Here is a 13,341-nt window from a genome sequence, read left to right as displayed (position 1 = left end):
CTGCAAGAGGACTACGACCGCGCCAAATACTACACAAACTACGCCATGCAGCTCTTTATGGAGGTCTGCTCTCACACTCATTTCTCTGTCCAGCACATTCGATTCTTTGATTTACAGAGAACAGTTTATTTCATAAATGAAATGGGGGGGAAAAAACGGTTATATATGTACAGATTGTTGCTGTTAACTGAATAAGCAGACAAGTGTGTTATCTAGATTAACTTATTACTCATGCTTACTTCGTTTGCCTCATATAGAGTTACTCCAACGTGGATACACTCCTGACTAAAAGCCGGCTAACCATTCTGCAGTCAGTGCAGGCCTTGACCGAAATCCAGGACTTCCTGTTGTTTATTAAAGAAGAGGGTGAGTGGATAGTGGCTTTTTAAAATGTTTAAAATGTTTGTTTGGTCTTTTTACAAGATTTTGGAATATTTATTCCTAAAACTTCCTTTGTTTGAATCTTTTTTTTCAAGCTCTGAAACATTTTTGCAATTTTTAAATTTTTTTATTAGTGTCTTTGGACTCCCTCAAGCACCTCATCAGATCATGGACTGAACGGTATCCTGATGCTAAAGTGGACCCAGTGAATGTGTGGGATGATATCATTACATCTCGGTAAGAAGACTCTGCGTGCATATCTTTCTTTTTTTTTTTTTAAAGTAAAGACAAATAACAGAACCTGATACTACCTTATTTTTTTCTCTACGTTTCAGGTGTTTCTTTTTGGATAAGATCAGGGAAAAGCTCAGAGGCCATGCTCCATCTGACAGCATGGAGGTGGACGGCTCAGGTGACCCAGCGGGCGACATTGAGACATTAGTAAATGACTGCAAGTTCAACATGAAGCTACGCATGGCTGATGGAGCCCAGAAGCAGGTGAAGAAACAAGTGTGGATGTTCCTCTGTCTGTTCTTTAGCATGCTTTCCCATCAAACTCATCCTGGACAAACAAATGTTTTCAGAATAACTTCCCCGTAGCTGTGAAGCTGCTGAAAGAACTTCATAAAGAAGCCAAAATGGACAGAAGATGGCTGCTGCGGTGGGTCCACAGTTTTAGCCGCTACAGCCATAAACGGTGTCAGGCTCAGGGTCCTGTGGAGCAAATCAGCACCATGCTGAAAACCATCCCACTCCTGGGTGAGAAGGAAAAAGAATGCCACACAAGTGTCGAGTATTCAAAGCTTAAAGGCCTTCAGCTTTCTTTTTTGCCATATTTCATGTCAGCTCATTTCTCTCTCCAGAGGACCTTCAGGCTGACACTGACAGTCAGAGTGCTACAGCTAAAGTGTTCAGATACCAGAAGATTCTCCAGGGTACATCGTTCGACATCTTGGCCACAGCTGTAAGCAGAAGTCCGTCAGTCCTAGGAACTATCGATGCTGACAAAGCAGAGAGAGTCGTAAAGCTTTCTGGAGTTTCCTCGTCCAATGCAGATCCAAAGGTACTCTACTTTTTAGGAAAATACATTGTTTATAGTTGCTGGCTAGAGAAGAAACTTGCATGAATGACTAAGCTGGGATTATAGTGGCAAATATAATTGGATGTAAAGTGTTCTGCATCATTTCTGTGCTATATGTGGGAATTGCAAAAGGCTCCACTTTATTCCACAGCAGATTATCACACTAAGCCCTTCTTTGTAATTTTATACCAATTGAATGAACAAATGAATCACAAAAGCAGTTTTTTCCTGCAGAAAGTGGAAGTGGGATTGCAGTTACAGGCGCTGAAGTTGCTATGTGAAGCGACCAGAAAGGCCGACGAGGAGCTTCAGTCTTATTCTCAGGACTTTGTGGAGACTAGCAGCGTCATAGAGACGTACATGACCTTGGCTAACTTCTGTGACAAACGGTTAAGAGAGGAGGAGCAGAGCGATGCTGGTGAGTAGTGACATTTCCCAGGTAGATATTTGTTCAGATTGATGCAAAAAAGACCAACAGTGAGCACCCAGAGTACTTAATGTGATCAATACTTGGTCTTAACACTTTAGCTGTGTGCTGAAGACTACTGAAAGGATTATTTCTTCCCTCAAATGTTGGTTGCCATTGTTTACGGTTACAGAAACACAGTTTCCAGACCTTCTGGTGCTGCCGATGCATGTAGTGGAAAACATGTTGAAAGCACTGAAGATGAATTCAGAGGAGGCTCGCCTCAGGTTCCCACGCCTGCTACAGATCATTGAGTTGTACCCGTCTGAGACGCTGGACCTCATGACAAAAGAGGTTAGCTTTTTTAACAAAGAATGTCTTTAGTATGTCGAAACGTAATTCTGCTGATTATAAAAGAAAAATAATAAATGTCCAGTAAACATAAAAAACATTGAAACTATTAGCAAATGTAAACCAAATACCTTAAAGCTTTGGGAATGCAGATGTTTTAATTGTGTCGTCTGTCTGTATATAGATGATGTCTGTTCCCTGCTGGATGCTGATTAGCTGGATCAGTCAGATGGTTGCTCTTTTGGACAAGCCAGAAGCTGTGGCAGTACAGCACTGCATAGAGCAGATAGCAGAGTGCTACCCTCAGGCACTGGTTTATGCACTCATGATCAGCAGTGAGAGCTACCAGTTTGAGGACTCGGCTACAGGACACCAGCAACAGGAGTTTGTCAACAGGTAAGTTTGTAGGTGCAGTTTTTTGGGGGGTCGGTGTTAAAAATATTTTTTCAAAAGCTTCAGTTTAATTTTATGAGCGCTGTGCATCAACAGGCTCAAGAGCATGCTGGACAAGGGAGGTGCTGTGAAGAACTTTGTGGATGCGCTTCAGCAGCTGACAAATCCTGAGATGATTTTTAAGGTAATGAGTGAAAGTTCAGACATGATTTCAATCAAAATGCCAGACGAAAACTGATTGTTTTCATTCTGTCCACACGCAGGATTGGTGGGATGGCGTAAGAATTGAACTGGAAAAGCCGACTTTTAACAGGAAGCAAATGGGAGACATGTATGAAGAGATGCGGTCTATACTCGGAGACTGCAGCGCAGATAGTCACGGGATGTTTCGAAAGAAATTCATTAAAGTTTGTCATTTCTTTTCTTTTTTTCCTCTTTTTTTATCTCAAAAATATGATTCTCCAGAAATTTGTGAAATTAGGAGGCTAGTACAGATCATTCATCAGCAAGTGAAAAGAATATGCAGCTTCTAATCAAGAAAATATAATGTTATGCTGTTCCCTGCAGAAGTTTTTCAAAGACGTGGAGAAATTGTTGGGACCGAACGGCAAACAGCTGTTTGAAAAGAGGAAAGATGAAACCTTTTTGCAGAAAGTGGACCTGGACCTGGTTGCATCCATGCGTGGATTTCAGAAGGAGCCAGGGAACCTGAAGGAATACTCACCTTGGCTGAGTGGATTTAAAGCAGACTCATTCAGAAATGAGCTGGAGATCCCAGGTTAAGAGCTATACTGATTAATATTGTTTGATTTATTTCAAACAGTCTCATCCGTTATGTTCTATCCACTGATGAGGCTGTGTTTTCTTTCTCGCAGGACAATATGACGGGAGAGCCAAACCACTGCCAGAGTATCATGCAAAGATAACCGGCTTTGATGAGAGGGTATGCACTTTAAAACAGGAAGAGTTAAACGGTTTGTTCTCGTCCTGGCTGTAAGTGTGAAAGTTCTCTGGGATCTTGCCTGCAGGTAAAGGTGATGTCTTCTATTCGTCGTCCCAAGCGTCTCATCATTCGTGGGGATGACGAGCGGGACCATCCCTTTCTGGTAAAGGGCGGGGAGGACCTCCGACAGGACCAACGAATCGAACAGCTTTTCGCTGTCATGAACATCCTGCTGAGCCAGGACACGTCGTGTTTGCACAGAGGCTTGCAGCTCCGCACCTATCAAGTCATTCCTATAAACACAAGGTGGTGGGCATGTCTGTGTCTCCATATCTGTCCCTTCAGTTCCACTTACACTGATTAAAGATCGAATAAAATGGGTTTTTTTTATTTTATTTTCTCTGATAAGACTATCCAGTAAGAAAAATTTATTTAATATTATAAGTATCATTTGGTTCTTGGTCCCATATTTAATTACTTAACAATTATTAACTAACTAAGCAAATTATGATTACAGAATTGGTCTGATTGAATGGATGGAAAACACCTGTACTCTAAAGGAGTTTGTGCTCAACACAATGACTGAGGAGGAGCAGCAGAGGGCAGGGAGGTACAGTATATTTATTCCACCCTAATGCCGTGGCCCTGTGTTTGGTGAAGAACATGAAGTTCATCTAGTGTGTGATGAGTTTGATGATATGATGGCAGTTGTGTCTTTGTTTTAAAGTTCCATGGATGAGTACAACGCCTGGCTCTCACGCTTTGCACCAGAAAACCGAAAAGACAAAAATCGTGTGAGCGCTATTGCACTTTATGGTCTGGCCTATAAGTGAGTTACCTGAATTTTTACTCCTATGACACTGGGTTCAATAAATGCTCATAAAAAACAATTTGAATAATTTTAACAGACTTACACTTGCATTTCATTCTTTGCCAGGAAAGCAAAACGTGCCGATGCTGTCAACAACTTTATGAAAGTATTGCAGTGTGTGCCCAGCGATTTGCTGAAGTAAGTGGACTGCATGTATAGCATGACTGCTCAGGACATGGTAACACTTGCAGTAATAACCTTCATATTTTTCTTTGTTTTAAATTCTAGGAGAGCTTTTCTAAACATGTGCAACAGTCCGGAGGCCTTTCTGTCCCTGCGATCCCACTTCATTAGCTCTCACGCTTTGCTGTGTGTGAGTCACTGGATTCTTGGGATTGGAGATCGCCACCTCTCCAACTTCATGATAAATATGGAAACAGGGGGCATGATTGGCATTGACTTTGGGCATGCGTTTGGCTCATCCACACAGGTATATCCAGTGAAAGGAATGTTAACTCGCCTAAAGCAAAATGCCATAGAAGAGGCAATAAGTGATTTACACGTGATTGGGTTGGGAGAATTTATTGTCTGGTTTAGGTGTATGAATCTTACTGTCACCGCTGAGGTGACCGGCTGCATGAATGTGAAGCATGTCAGAAGGTGACCTACTGTACTGTTAATCTCTTTCTGTGCAATCCCGTATTTTCTCCCAGTTCCTCCCTGTGCCTGAGCTCATGCCTTTCCGGCTGACCCAACAGTTTGTGAATTTAATGCAACCCTTGAAGGAGTCCGGTTTGATCCAGAACATCATGGTTCATTCGTTGCGGGCCTACAGGGCTGAGCCAGACCTTCTGCTTAACACTATGGACGTGTTTGTCAAGGAACCCTCCCTGGACTGGAAGGTAACCATTGAATGAGTGGATAGATTTTGGATAATGTTTTCAATAGTGTTCATTGAGATTTTATTGCATCCATTTAGCCACAACTCTCTTAAGGTGTCGCCACATTATTCCAGTCAGGTTGAAGTCTGGACTTTTCTGGATTCGTTTCTTCCTCAGCCCTTCTCTTGAAGATTTGGGTCTGTGCTTAGGATCATTTGACTCTAGAATACAGAGAAGTTCATGGTCGACTCAATGACTGCAAAGTGCCCAAGTCCTGTGTTGTATCCAAAGCAAGTTCAAATCATCACCCCTCGACTTTGCAGACAGCACATGCTGAATTTTGGATACGGATCAAGATTGTATTATATACAACATGTGGCATGTTCTGTTTTCATTTGTGGCTCTTGGCCATTGTATAGTCTATTGTTGTTTTACAGTTTTTGTTTGTGAACAACAATTGAATTAATTTAATTTCCCCCAATAAAATGTTACTTGCTGTTGCACATTAAAAACGTTTAATCTGTTTTTCAAATTACGGTACAAAAAAGTTGTGTTATTGTTATCATGCAGAACTTTGAGATGAAACAACTGAGGAAAGGAGGCACATGGACAGAGACTGTGAACACCAAAGAAATCAACTGGTATCCCTTGCAGAAGGTTAACTTTGCCAAGAGAAAACTGGATGGAGCTAATCCAGCTGCTATAACCAGGTAGATCATCAGATCATATTATGAAACGTCTAATAGGATTTAATTAATTAACGTTCTATGCTAGTACAACCCTGTTTTTGACATCCATAATGATGGAAAGTCCCAGTACTCAACTAATGGTAACATTTTACTGAGTGTGTTGATTCATATTAGGGGTCATATCTGAAATCAGAAACCTTTATAATACAATTCAGTCACTGTTTTGTTATTCTCCAGCTTGTCTTGTTTTTGACTTGATGTTTTGGGTTTATTTTGTCAGTGAGGAGCTGAAGCTGGGTTTTGAGAAGGATGGTGCCTTCCCGGGGATGCAGTCGGTGGCTCTGGGCACTAAGGAGCACAACATTCGTGCTAGACTTCCAGCCGACGGCCTGTCAGTGGAGAATCAGGTGGACTGTCTGCTAGACCAGGCCATGGATCCAAATGTGCTTTGCAGAGTTTGGGTGGGCTGGGAACCGTGGATTTGAGTCATTCAAAATAAATCACACGTTTAGAAACTGTATGCAAATGATTTTTAGGGCCTGAAAGAATCCTTTGATGTCAAATATGTTCTCTAATGCAGTTGTGGAAAACCTTTATATGCGTCTTGTTCTTTTTTTGCCAATTTGCTTGGCAAAATTGTATGACGTTTGGAACAAAAGGAAGAAATAAAATTCTGTGGAAAGTGTGAAATCTGTAACTAATTTATAACTATACACTACGGCATTCATATAGTAATATTTTGTTTTGAATTCAGCCATGTAGTTATAATTCAGTTGCACAGGGCAGGTAATCAGAAAACTTTCCCATTAAGAACGGGAATTAGTCAGATTAGAGATTTGACAGTTGAACGGGATAACTGATGATCACCCATTAGTTACTAATGGTAACTAATACCAGTCAAGTACCAGTCCAATCAAATTAGTTTCCTTAGAGCATTAGCCATTTTTTAAACAAGTTGCTGTGTTGACATCAAGACAAATGCTCCATACAAAACCTGGTGGAGTCAGGAAGGAGGCAGCAAATGGCAGGAACGGCTAACAATGCAACAAATAAGCACAAGTTGGCATCACAGGCCTAGTCATTGTTCATATGCAGTTGTTTTAAAAGTCGAGCTTGCCAAATTTGACCAAGTGTGTGTCTTTAGAGTGAGGTAATAAAACATGTTGGTAACAGTAGACACATAATTACATGAAAAATAGGCAAAACCTTTAAAATCTGCATTTATGTACACTTATTTTAAAAAGCCGGATGCTGCACAGTGCACCAGCACCTGAAGAAAACAGGCATGTCTGCTCTTTCATAACCTCTATTGAAATCGTTTATATGGATAAGGCTTGTGCAAAGTATTTTCAATAAATCACACTTACTTAAAGACATTCAAATTTAATCAAAGCTTTAAAAGTATGTGGTTTAGAATATGTAAGCCTAAATCACATGTTGATAAAAAGCAGAACTTAGGAAACCTTTGATCTGTGGCATGTCAGCTGCTTAATGTATAACCGGAAAGTGCAAGACAGCAGAAGTAACGAAACAGCAAACTGTTGATAAAGGTGCTGAACACCTGATGCAATTTGCTGTCTCACTTCCTTTTTGCAGCATTTGACATGCGCCTGTATTCAATTTGCTATTCTATAAAAGATGCAGATAACATACACTCAATATCAATTACTAAAAATAACCAGTTAATCAGTTACTTATTGTCTCTATTAATTCTTTAGTCATCTCAAATTTTGCCTGAGAAATGACCCAAATTATAGATAATTGTCTATCAGCTGAACAAATCATCAGTCGCACTGGAAAAGAGCAAAATAATGTTAGAAAGAAATAAACCAGGTGAGTTTTCTAACTGGAAGTTATTCACTGAATCCAGAGACGACTAAAATGAATTCTGACGTGAATTTTGGGGGAAAATGACCCAAGGTGGTAAATTTCAGATGGCTACTCTTCTAAACTTGATGAATTGAACTGGAACAAGCTGTAATTTTATGAAGTATGAAATTCAAATTTTAAATCCTCGAATGTCTCCCTGTCCTTTTAGCCTCTGCTCTGACTTTGCAACTTTAACATAGACATGGAGCCAAGTGGTGAAACCACCATATGTCACAATATTCTGGGGAATTGATGAAACTCATGTTTCTCCATGTCACAGCATAGACACGTATTTCCCTGGACAGGCAGGCACGCCTTAAAATAATTATTTTGTGAATTATCAATGAATGAAGACTGACTTACACATAAAGCTCTTGCTGTATTTCATATAGATTGCGTTAATCACTTAAACTTTGTGATCAGTAGTATAATGGTCATGCTCGTTACTACTATGAAGCCTACTACTGTTACTTGACCAAGAAGAAAAACACGAGCACCAGTTAATCCATGTTTAATAGATGATACAATGCAAAAGGGGAAACAGGGAAAACAAGAGTTAAAATGAAAAACAAATGTTCAGAACTCAACTTGTAAGTAATGATGTCAAACCCAGTGTCACAGTTATTTACCTTCTTTTTGTACAAAAAATTGCAACAGTTCATGTAGGCAGTGATCCAGAGCTGAGTGTGTTACCAACGCAGAATGAGCTTTGGTTCCGAGTGCTTCACAACGTTGGATTAGTCGGACACGGCTAGATGTTGGAGTGTTTTCACAGTTCATTGAATAATTGCAGAATTCTTCAATTTAAATTGGCTAATGGTTTTTGAATTATTTCTTTGGCATGCATTTTTTATAAATGAACACTGTGGCATTTTCAATACGCTTAATAATACCCTATAATACTCCACTGCTTTGCATTTCCTTTCCGTGGTCACTTTGGAGTGCCATGGCTATTGCATAAGACATTATGCTATGTAATAAGTTTCCAGGGACAGAAATCATTCTCCATAAAAACAGCGATACTGACACTAACTTAAAAGGAAATACAGCTTATTAACATTATCTTTTGGTCAGTGTCCATGGAGTGCGAAAGAGATTCGTAGGTATTTTCCCCCCGTGACCGAGTGTTATTTTACTGCATGAAGTTAGAAACCCGAGTAGAACCCACATTTTACAGAATTAAAAAAAACAAAACAGAAATTTGAACATAAGCTTTTCTCAATAAAAAATAATCTCAACATTAGTAATCATTTCAATAAAAAAAAAAATTATATTTAATTTGCACCTACATACAAAATAAAAAAAATATCAAGTAAAATATGTAACACCCCACTGTAAAAAAGAGAAAAAAACTGTTGGGTGGGGGGGGAACAAAACAACAGCTATTGGCCAACAGACCAGACCCGAGTTGTACAAAAGCTGTGACTGCTGAGGCACCTTCAAGTGTCAGCCATAAGAATGGTCTGACAATAACTCTCCTGCATATTTTGCATCATGTTAAATTACTGCATAAATAACTCAATTCTGAATCAAGGGTATTTTTTTAAAAAGTTACCAATACAAACAAATATTTCATTGTAGTTTATCATTTTCAAGTTTAGCCTACATGCTTCTGTGGTCTGGAGAAACTCCCGTTGTTAGTGTATACTCTCTGACAAAAAGAAAATGTTACGTCAACATATCAAATGGTTTAAGGTCTCTGGGTTAAGGCGCAAAAAACTATTACTTCTGTCTCGCAAGTATTGTAGGTAACACTTACCAATACATACAGTGGAAACAAATGAGTACCCTTGCAATTAAAAAAATGTAGTGCATTCATTCTCTACATAAACAATCTCATCAATTATATTTAATGACCTCAACTGCTATATTTAATCTGAAATCTACCAAAGTGCATGATGCATTTAATTTTTCATTTATATTGGACGCCAAGATCTGTTGGCGCTTTTGGTTATCTCCATGTGAGTTTAAAAGAAAGGACAGAATTTGGTTAGATGTAACCAATTTCTTTTCAGGCTTAAATAACCCAAAGTGACATTTAGCTGAGACGTTTTAGGTTACAATAAGCAGTGTTTAACTTCAGGCACACACAAAAAAGAGCTCTTGCATAGGAAGTGTCACCTTTAAACCCTACTGCAGATAATGACTTAGCGTAGCTAACTGTTATTAGCACAGTTATATTAAGGGGATGCAAATTCTGAGGGAAAACAGAACCCTGTCATGCAGTAATTAATTTTCCAAAGTTAACCATCTCCTGTCACCTGATACCAAACTGGGTTTTCTGTAATTATTGGCAGTTGGCTCTACTATATATATATATTTCAAATATTTTCTAGTTCGTGCTCTTTTAAACATTTAGCTATTCGCAGCAAAATTCTGTGACACTCTCCTTTTACAAAAGACAATATTGTCTTCATATAGCTCTCACATTAAAACGATTATGTGGATTTCTTTCAATTCCCTGGCTTAAATTAGTATCTGTGTAATGACATGAATAGGTCGTGGGTGTAAAAGTAAGCAGTTGACATGTAAATGTCGTTGTGAAAGTGCCAAATGATTCCATTCAGTTAGCAAATAGGAGTCATAGACTTTAAGTGGGCATTACCCACTTGTCTTCCCCACCATGTAGTAACAAGAAATAAGTTCATACTATACAAAAAGAAACTCTTTGTGGCTTGATGTGCATAGCATACATACTGAAGGCATGATGTTCTCAGCTTTACAGGAGTTTTTAAGTTACATACTGTTATATCTTGGGTCTCCACCCATTTATGAACTGCATGAGTTTCTTCACCTGCAGTTTGCTTAGCTTGAAGTCCTCAGACAAAATCTCCTCGGTGAGCTGCAGGAGTAGATTCCCATCAATTTTTTCAGACACGAAAAGAGAAACAATGTCACCTGGCAGGCCGATAAATTTCAGACATTTGGAGACCTCTTCAATTGAAAGGCCAGCCAAGCTCGATGGTGGCTGCCACTGTGTAGTGTGAGACAAGGATGGACAGTTAACAGTTGGAGTGTTAGAGATGGAGTGTATCTCTTTTGTTCCCTGCTCATGTTGAGCAAGTGAGGAATATAAAGTTTCCGGCTTACTGTCACAGACTGACTCTGACAGCACATCTGTGCACTTCTTTATGGCATTTGATTTTGGTGTTCTTGGTGGCAAGATCGGACAGGAGAGGCTCTGCTTAGTGTTAGATGCATCTATGAGCTTGTCACTGTACATTTCTGAATTGCAGCTTGAAGATTTGTTGCAGAAAGGACTCAGAGATGCTTTCGGCAAGTTAAAGTCCTTACTGCGGTGTGCATACTCTCGGCCATCAAAGTCAACAAGGCTGGTTGTACAGGTTTTTGGAGTGCTTGGGGTTCTCTTTCTGGGGTAGCTGTAGTAACTTCGACAGGTTGTAGGCAGAAACTCGTCCATGCAATGCGAATCCCCTCCACTGAAATGATTTGGCCAAGACAACCGCGATAAAACTCCATCTAACGGTGAGCTACTACATGGCGAAACAGCCTTCGGTTCAGTGCTGATGGAATTAGCCCAGCTGCAAGGGTAGCACACATGGCTTTGCTCTTGTGGGTCAGTTCCTTCTTGCTCACATGTTCCACTGCTAATGGAAAAATAGTAGATTAATTTATAGCATAAGAATAGCCTCATACATGTAAACATAGAAAGGTACAAAACTTGATATCTTACAGCATTTGTTTTGAGAATGTGGGTGAAAATTTAAATTCTTACATGTTGTGGAGACCAGAAGAATAATAGGAGAGGGTTGGACTTGGAGACCGAGTTTCTTGCTGCCGTGGCTTCAAAAGGACAGGCACTGATGGGATCTGTTTCAGGCCTCGTGGTGGGATTGGTGGTGCATTCAAAAGACGACATTCTTCCTTCACCTAGGATGAAAAGAGTTTGTGTTGAAACAGTAACTAAAGCTTATGTTCTTACATTACAGTCATTCTTCAAAGAACCCTCAGGTTCAGCTTTTTATCTGCAACAGCCAATCAAACTTGTTGTTTTCAAGTAGTTTTATTTATTAATTTACTGCATAGTAGCTACTCATGCTGGCTTTTGCTGTAGTATTAAAATACATTTGTTGTGAGCACGGACGCCATCAAATCAACTAACACTCCAATCCTAAGACCGAAAACTCTAAAGTACAATAGATTATACTCACAGCTTCAGACTTTGGTGGGACTGGTGGAGGAGCAAGAGGCACATCAGAGCTGGTTATGGCTCCCAGAGGACAAGTGACTGGGTTTGTCAGTGCAGCTGTTGTGGCACAGTCACTGTTGAGGCCTCTGATTCCTTCGCTTTGAGAGGGTTTTGGAATCTGACTTCTCAAGTGATCCAACCACAGCTCCTCATAGGGAACATCCAGCTTGTTGAGGGTTGGTTGTGGGTTTGTGCAGTCCAACAGCTCTGGGAAAAAGTGTTCATTCTCTTCTGAAGGATGACTATCAGAAGGCATAAGAGCCCAATCTCCGCATGGCATACAACCCTGCAAGTTGACCTCACTGTTACCGTGCAGGTTGCTGCCGTACACACACACAGACAGTCGGTGGAAGGACTGGGTGAGTTCATCTCGGGCGTAAGTCAAAGAGCTGGGAATTTGCATATGATTGGGACAGCCGCTTGAACTCCCGCTTCCTCCACTGCTACAACTACCATTGCCACTGCTTTTTTTGGGGCTTTTGCCATCTTCATTCCAGTCTGTTCGTACGTCCCGGACAGCACGAGAATAGTCATCGATATCAAACTGCTCCTGGCAGAACGCAAACCAGCGATGCACCATAGTATCTAACCACAACTCTCCTTGCAGCAATTCTTCTGGAACAATAAATCGTGGCATGGCTATATGAAACGGAAAATGGATAGGGATAATTTTATTGCTTCGCAGAATGCAGCACACAACCACTGTTTTCGTCTGAATGTTGACCAATTTGTACCGATGACCCTCCCTAATGAGGTGGAGGTCATACTGGTTGCGGGGTGGGGTGCTGGGTACTGTCACATTGACCGGGAGACGGGTTTTCTCCACGATGTTCCTGATGTTGTGCTCCCCGTCTTGCATCTGAAGCTCAAGTGGACTGCAGGTACTGAACCTGCCTTTGCACTGGAACGGCAGGCTGATGCTCTCATTGGTGCGATGGTTCATGCAAATCAAGCAAGGCATCTTGCCTCGACCGATCTTACTGATGGAGTTCAGCTTTCCAATCTTCTTAAAAATGGTGTTGAATCTTGATTTTTCTTTGAAGCTTTTGGCATAAAGGATCTCAGCTTGGCCCATTAACGTCAGTTCATCACCAGTGTTTAGTGTTATGTTGTAAACCTCTGTGTCTTCATTGCATTCCCCTGAAGCCATCTATGAAAACATTACATACATGAATTTCGATATACGCAATGAAATGAATCTATTTTACCAACCTTAACTTGGAAAATTTTAAACTTTAACTGGAAATCTACAGTTATGAAATACTCTTGGTGGAAGCGTTTAGAATTATAGCTACAGTGGGGCAAAAAAGTATTTAGTCAGCCACC

General features: G+C 40.3%; 2 protein-coding genes across 3 annotated transcripts in view; one reads left to right on the top strand and one right to left on the bottom strand.

Moving 5' to 3' along the window:
* The window catches only part of prkdc (protein kinase, DNA-activated, catalytic subunit), a 31,699-nt gene extending 25,073 nt beyond the window's left edge, over positions 1 to 6,626 (top strand). The window contains exons 66-86 of the mRNA XM_013913777.1: positions 4 to 63; positions 258 to 366; positions 516 to 618; positions 717 to 879; positions 966 to 1,140; positions 1,245 to 1,444; positions 1,697 to 1,880; positions 2,062 to 2,222; positions 2,404 to 2,615; positions 2,709 to 2,796; positions 2,876 to 3,019; positions 3,180 to 3,390; positions 3,488 to 3,555; positions 3,641 to 3,861; positions 4,073 to 4,165; positions 4,283 to 4,384; positions 4,493 to 4,564; positions 4,655 to 4,856; positions 5,080 to 5,268; positions 5,818 to 5,957; positions 6,217 to 6,626. Of these exons, the coding sequence (XP_013769231.1) occupies positions 4 to 63; positions 258 to 366; positions 516 to 618; positions 717 to 879; positions 966 to 1,140; positions 1,245 to 1,444; positions 1,697 to 1,880; positions 2,062 to 2,222; positions 2,404 to 2,615; positions 2,709 to 2,796; positions 2,876 to 3,019; positions 3,180 to 3,390; positions 3,488 to 3,555; positions 3,641 to 3,861; positions 4,073 to 4,165; positions 4,283 to 4,384; positions 4,493 to 4,564; positions 4,655 to 4,856; positions 5,080 to 5,268; positions 5,818 to 5,957; positions 6,217 to 6,421 (3,102 nt within the window). The 3' untranslated portion in view covers positions 6,422 to 6,626. The remainder of the gene's footprint in view (positions 1 to 3; positions 64 to 257; positions 367 to 515; positions 619 to 716; positions 880 to 965; positions 1,141 to 1,244; positions 1,445 to 1,696; positions 1,881 to 2,061; positions 2,223 to 2,403; positions 2,616 to 2,708; positions 2,797 to 2,875; positions 3,020 to 3,179; positions 3,391 to 3,487; positions 3,556 to 3,640; positions 3,862 to 4,072; positions 4,166 to 4,282; positions 4,385 to 4,492; positions 4,565 to 4,654; positions 4,857 to 5,079; positions 5,269 to 5,817; positions 5,958 to 6,216) is intronic.
* Positions 6,627 to 9,087: 2,461 nt separating this feature from the next.
* Positions 9,088 to 13,341, bottom strand: part of garem (GRB2 associated, regulator of MAPK1) — an 8,625-nt gene continuing 4,371 nt past the window's right edge. The window contains exons 4-6 of one of the 2 annotated variants that reach the window (XM_005744872.2): positions 11,978 to 13,165; positions 11,542 to 11,696; positions 9,088 to 11,413 (exon numbers count right to left, since the gene is read on the bottom strand). In XM_005744872.2, the coding sequence (XP_005744929.1) occupies positions 10,552 to 11,413; positions 11,542 to 11,696; positions 11,978 to 13,165 (2,205 nt within the window). In that variant the 3' untranslated portion in view covers positions 9,088 to 10,551. The remainder of the gene's footprint in view (positions 11,414 to 11,541; positions 11,697 to 11,977; positions 13,166 to 13,341) is intronic. The other variant, XM_005744873.2, reaches the window with a different exon arrangement.

Source organism: Pundamilia nyererei, unplaced genomic scaffold, assembly GCF_000239375.1.
Source record: "Pundamilia nyererei isolate P.nyererei 1_Seehausen unplaced genomic scaffold, PunNye1.0 scaffold00150, whole genome shotgun sequence".
In the NCBI taxonomy this organism is placed as follows: Eukaryota; Metazoa; Chordata; class Actinopteri; order Cichliformes; family Cichlidae; genus Pundamilia; species Pundamilia nyererei.
Note: the sequence above shows the minus strand (reverse complement) of the source record. Positions and strands in the feature narration are given on the sequence as shown.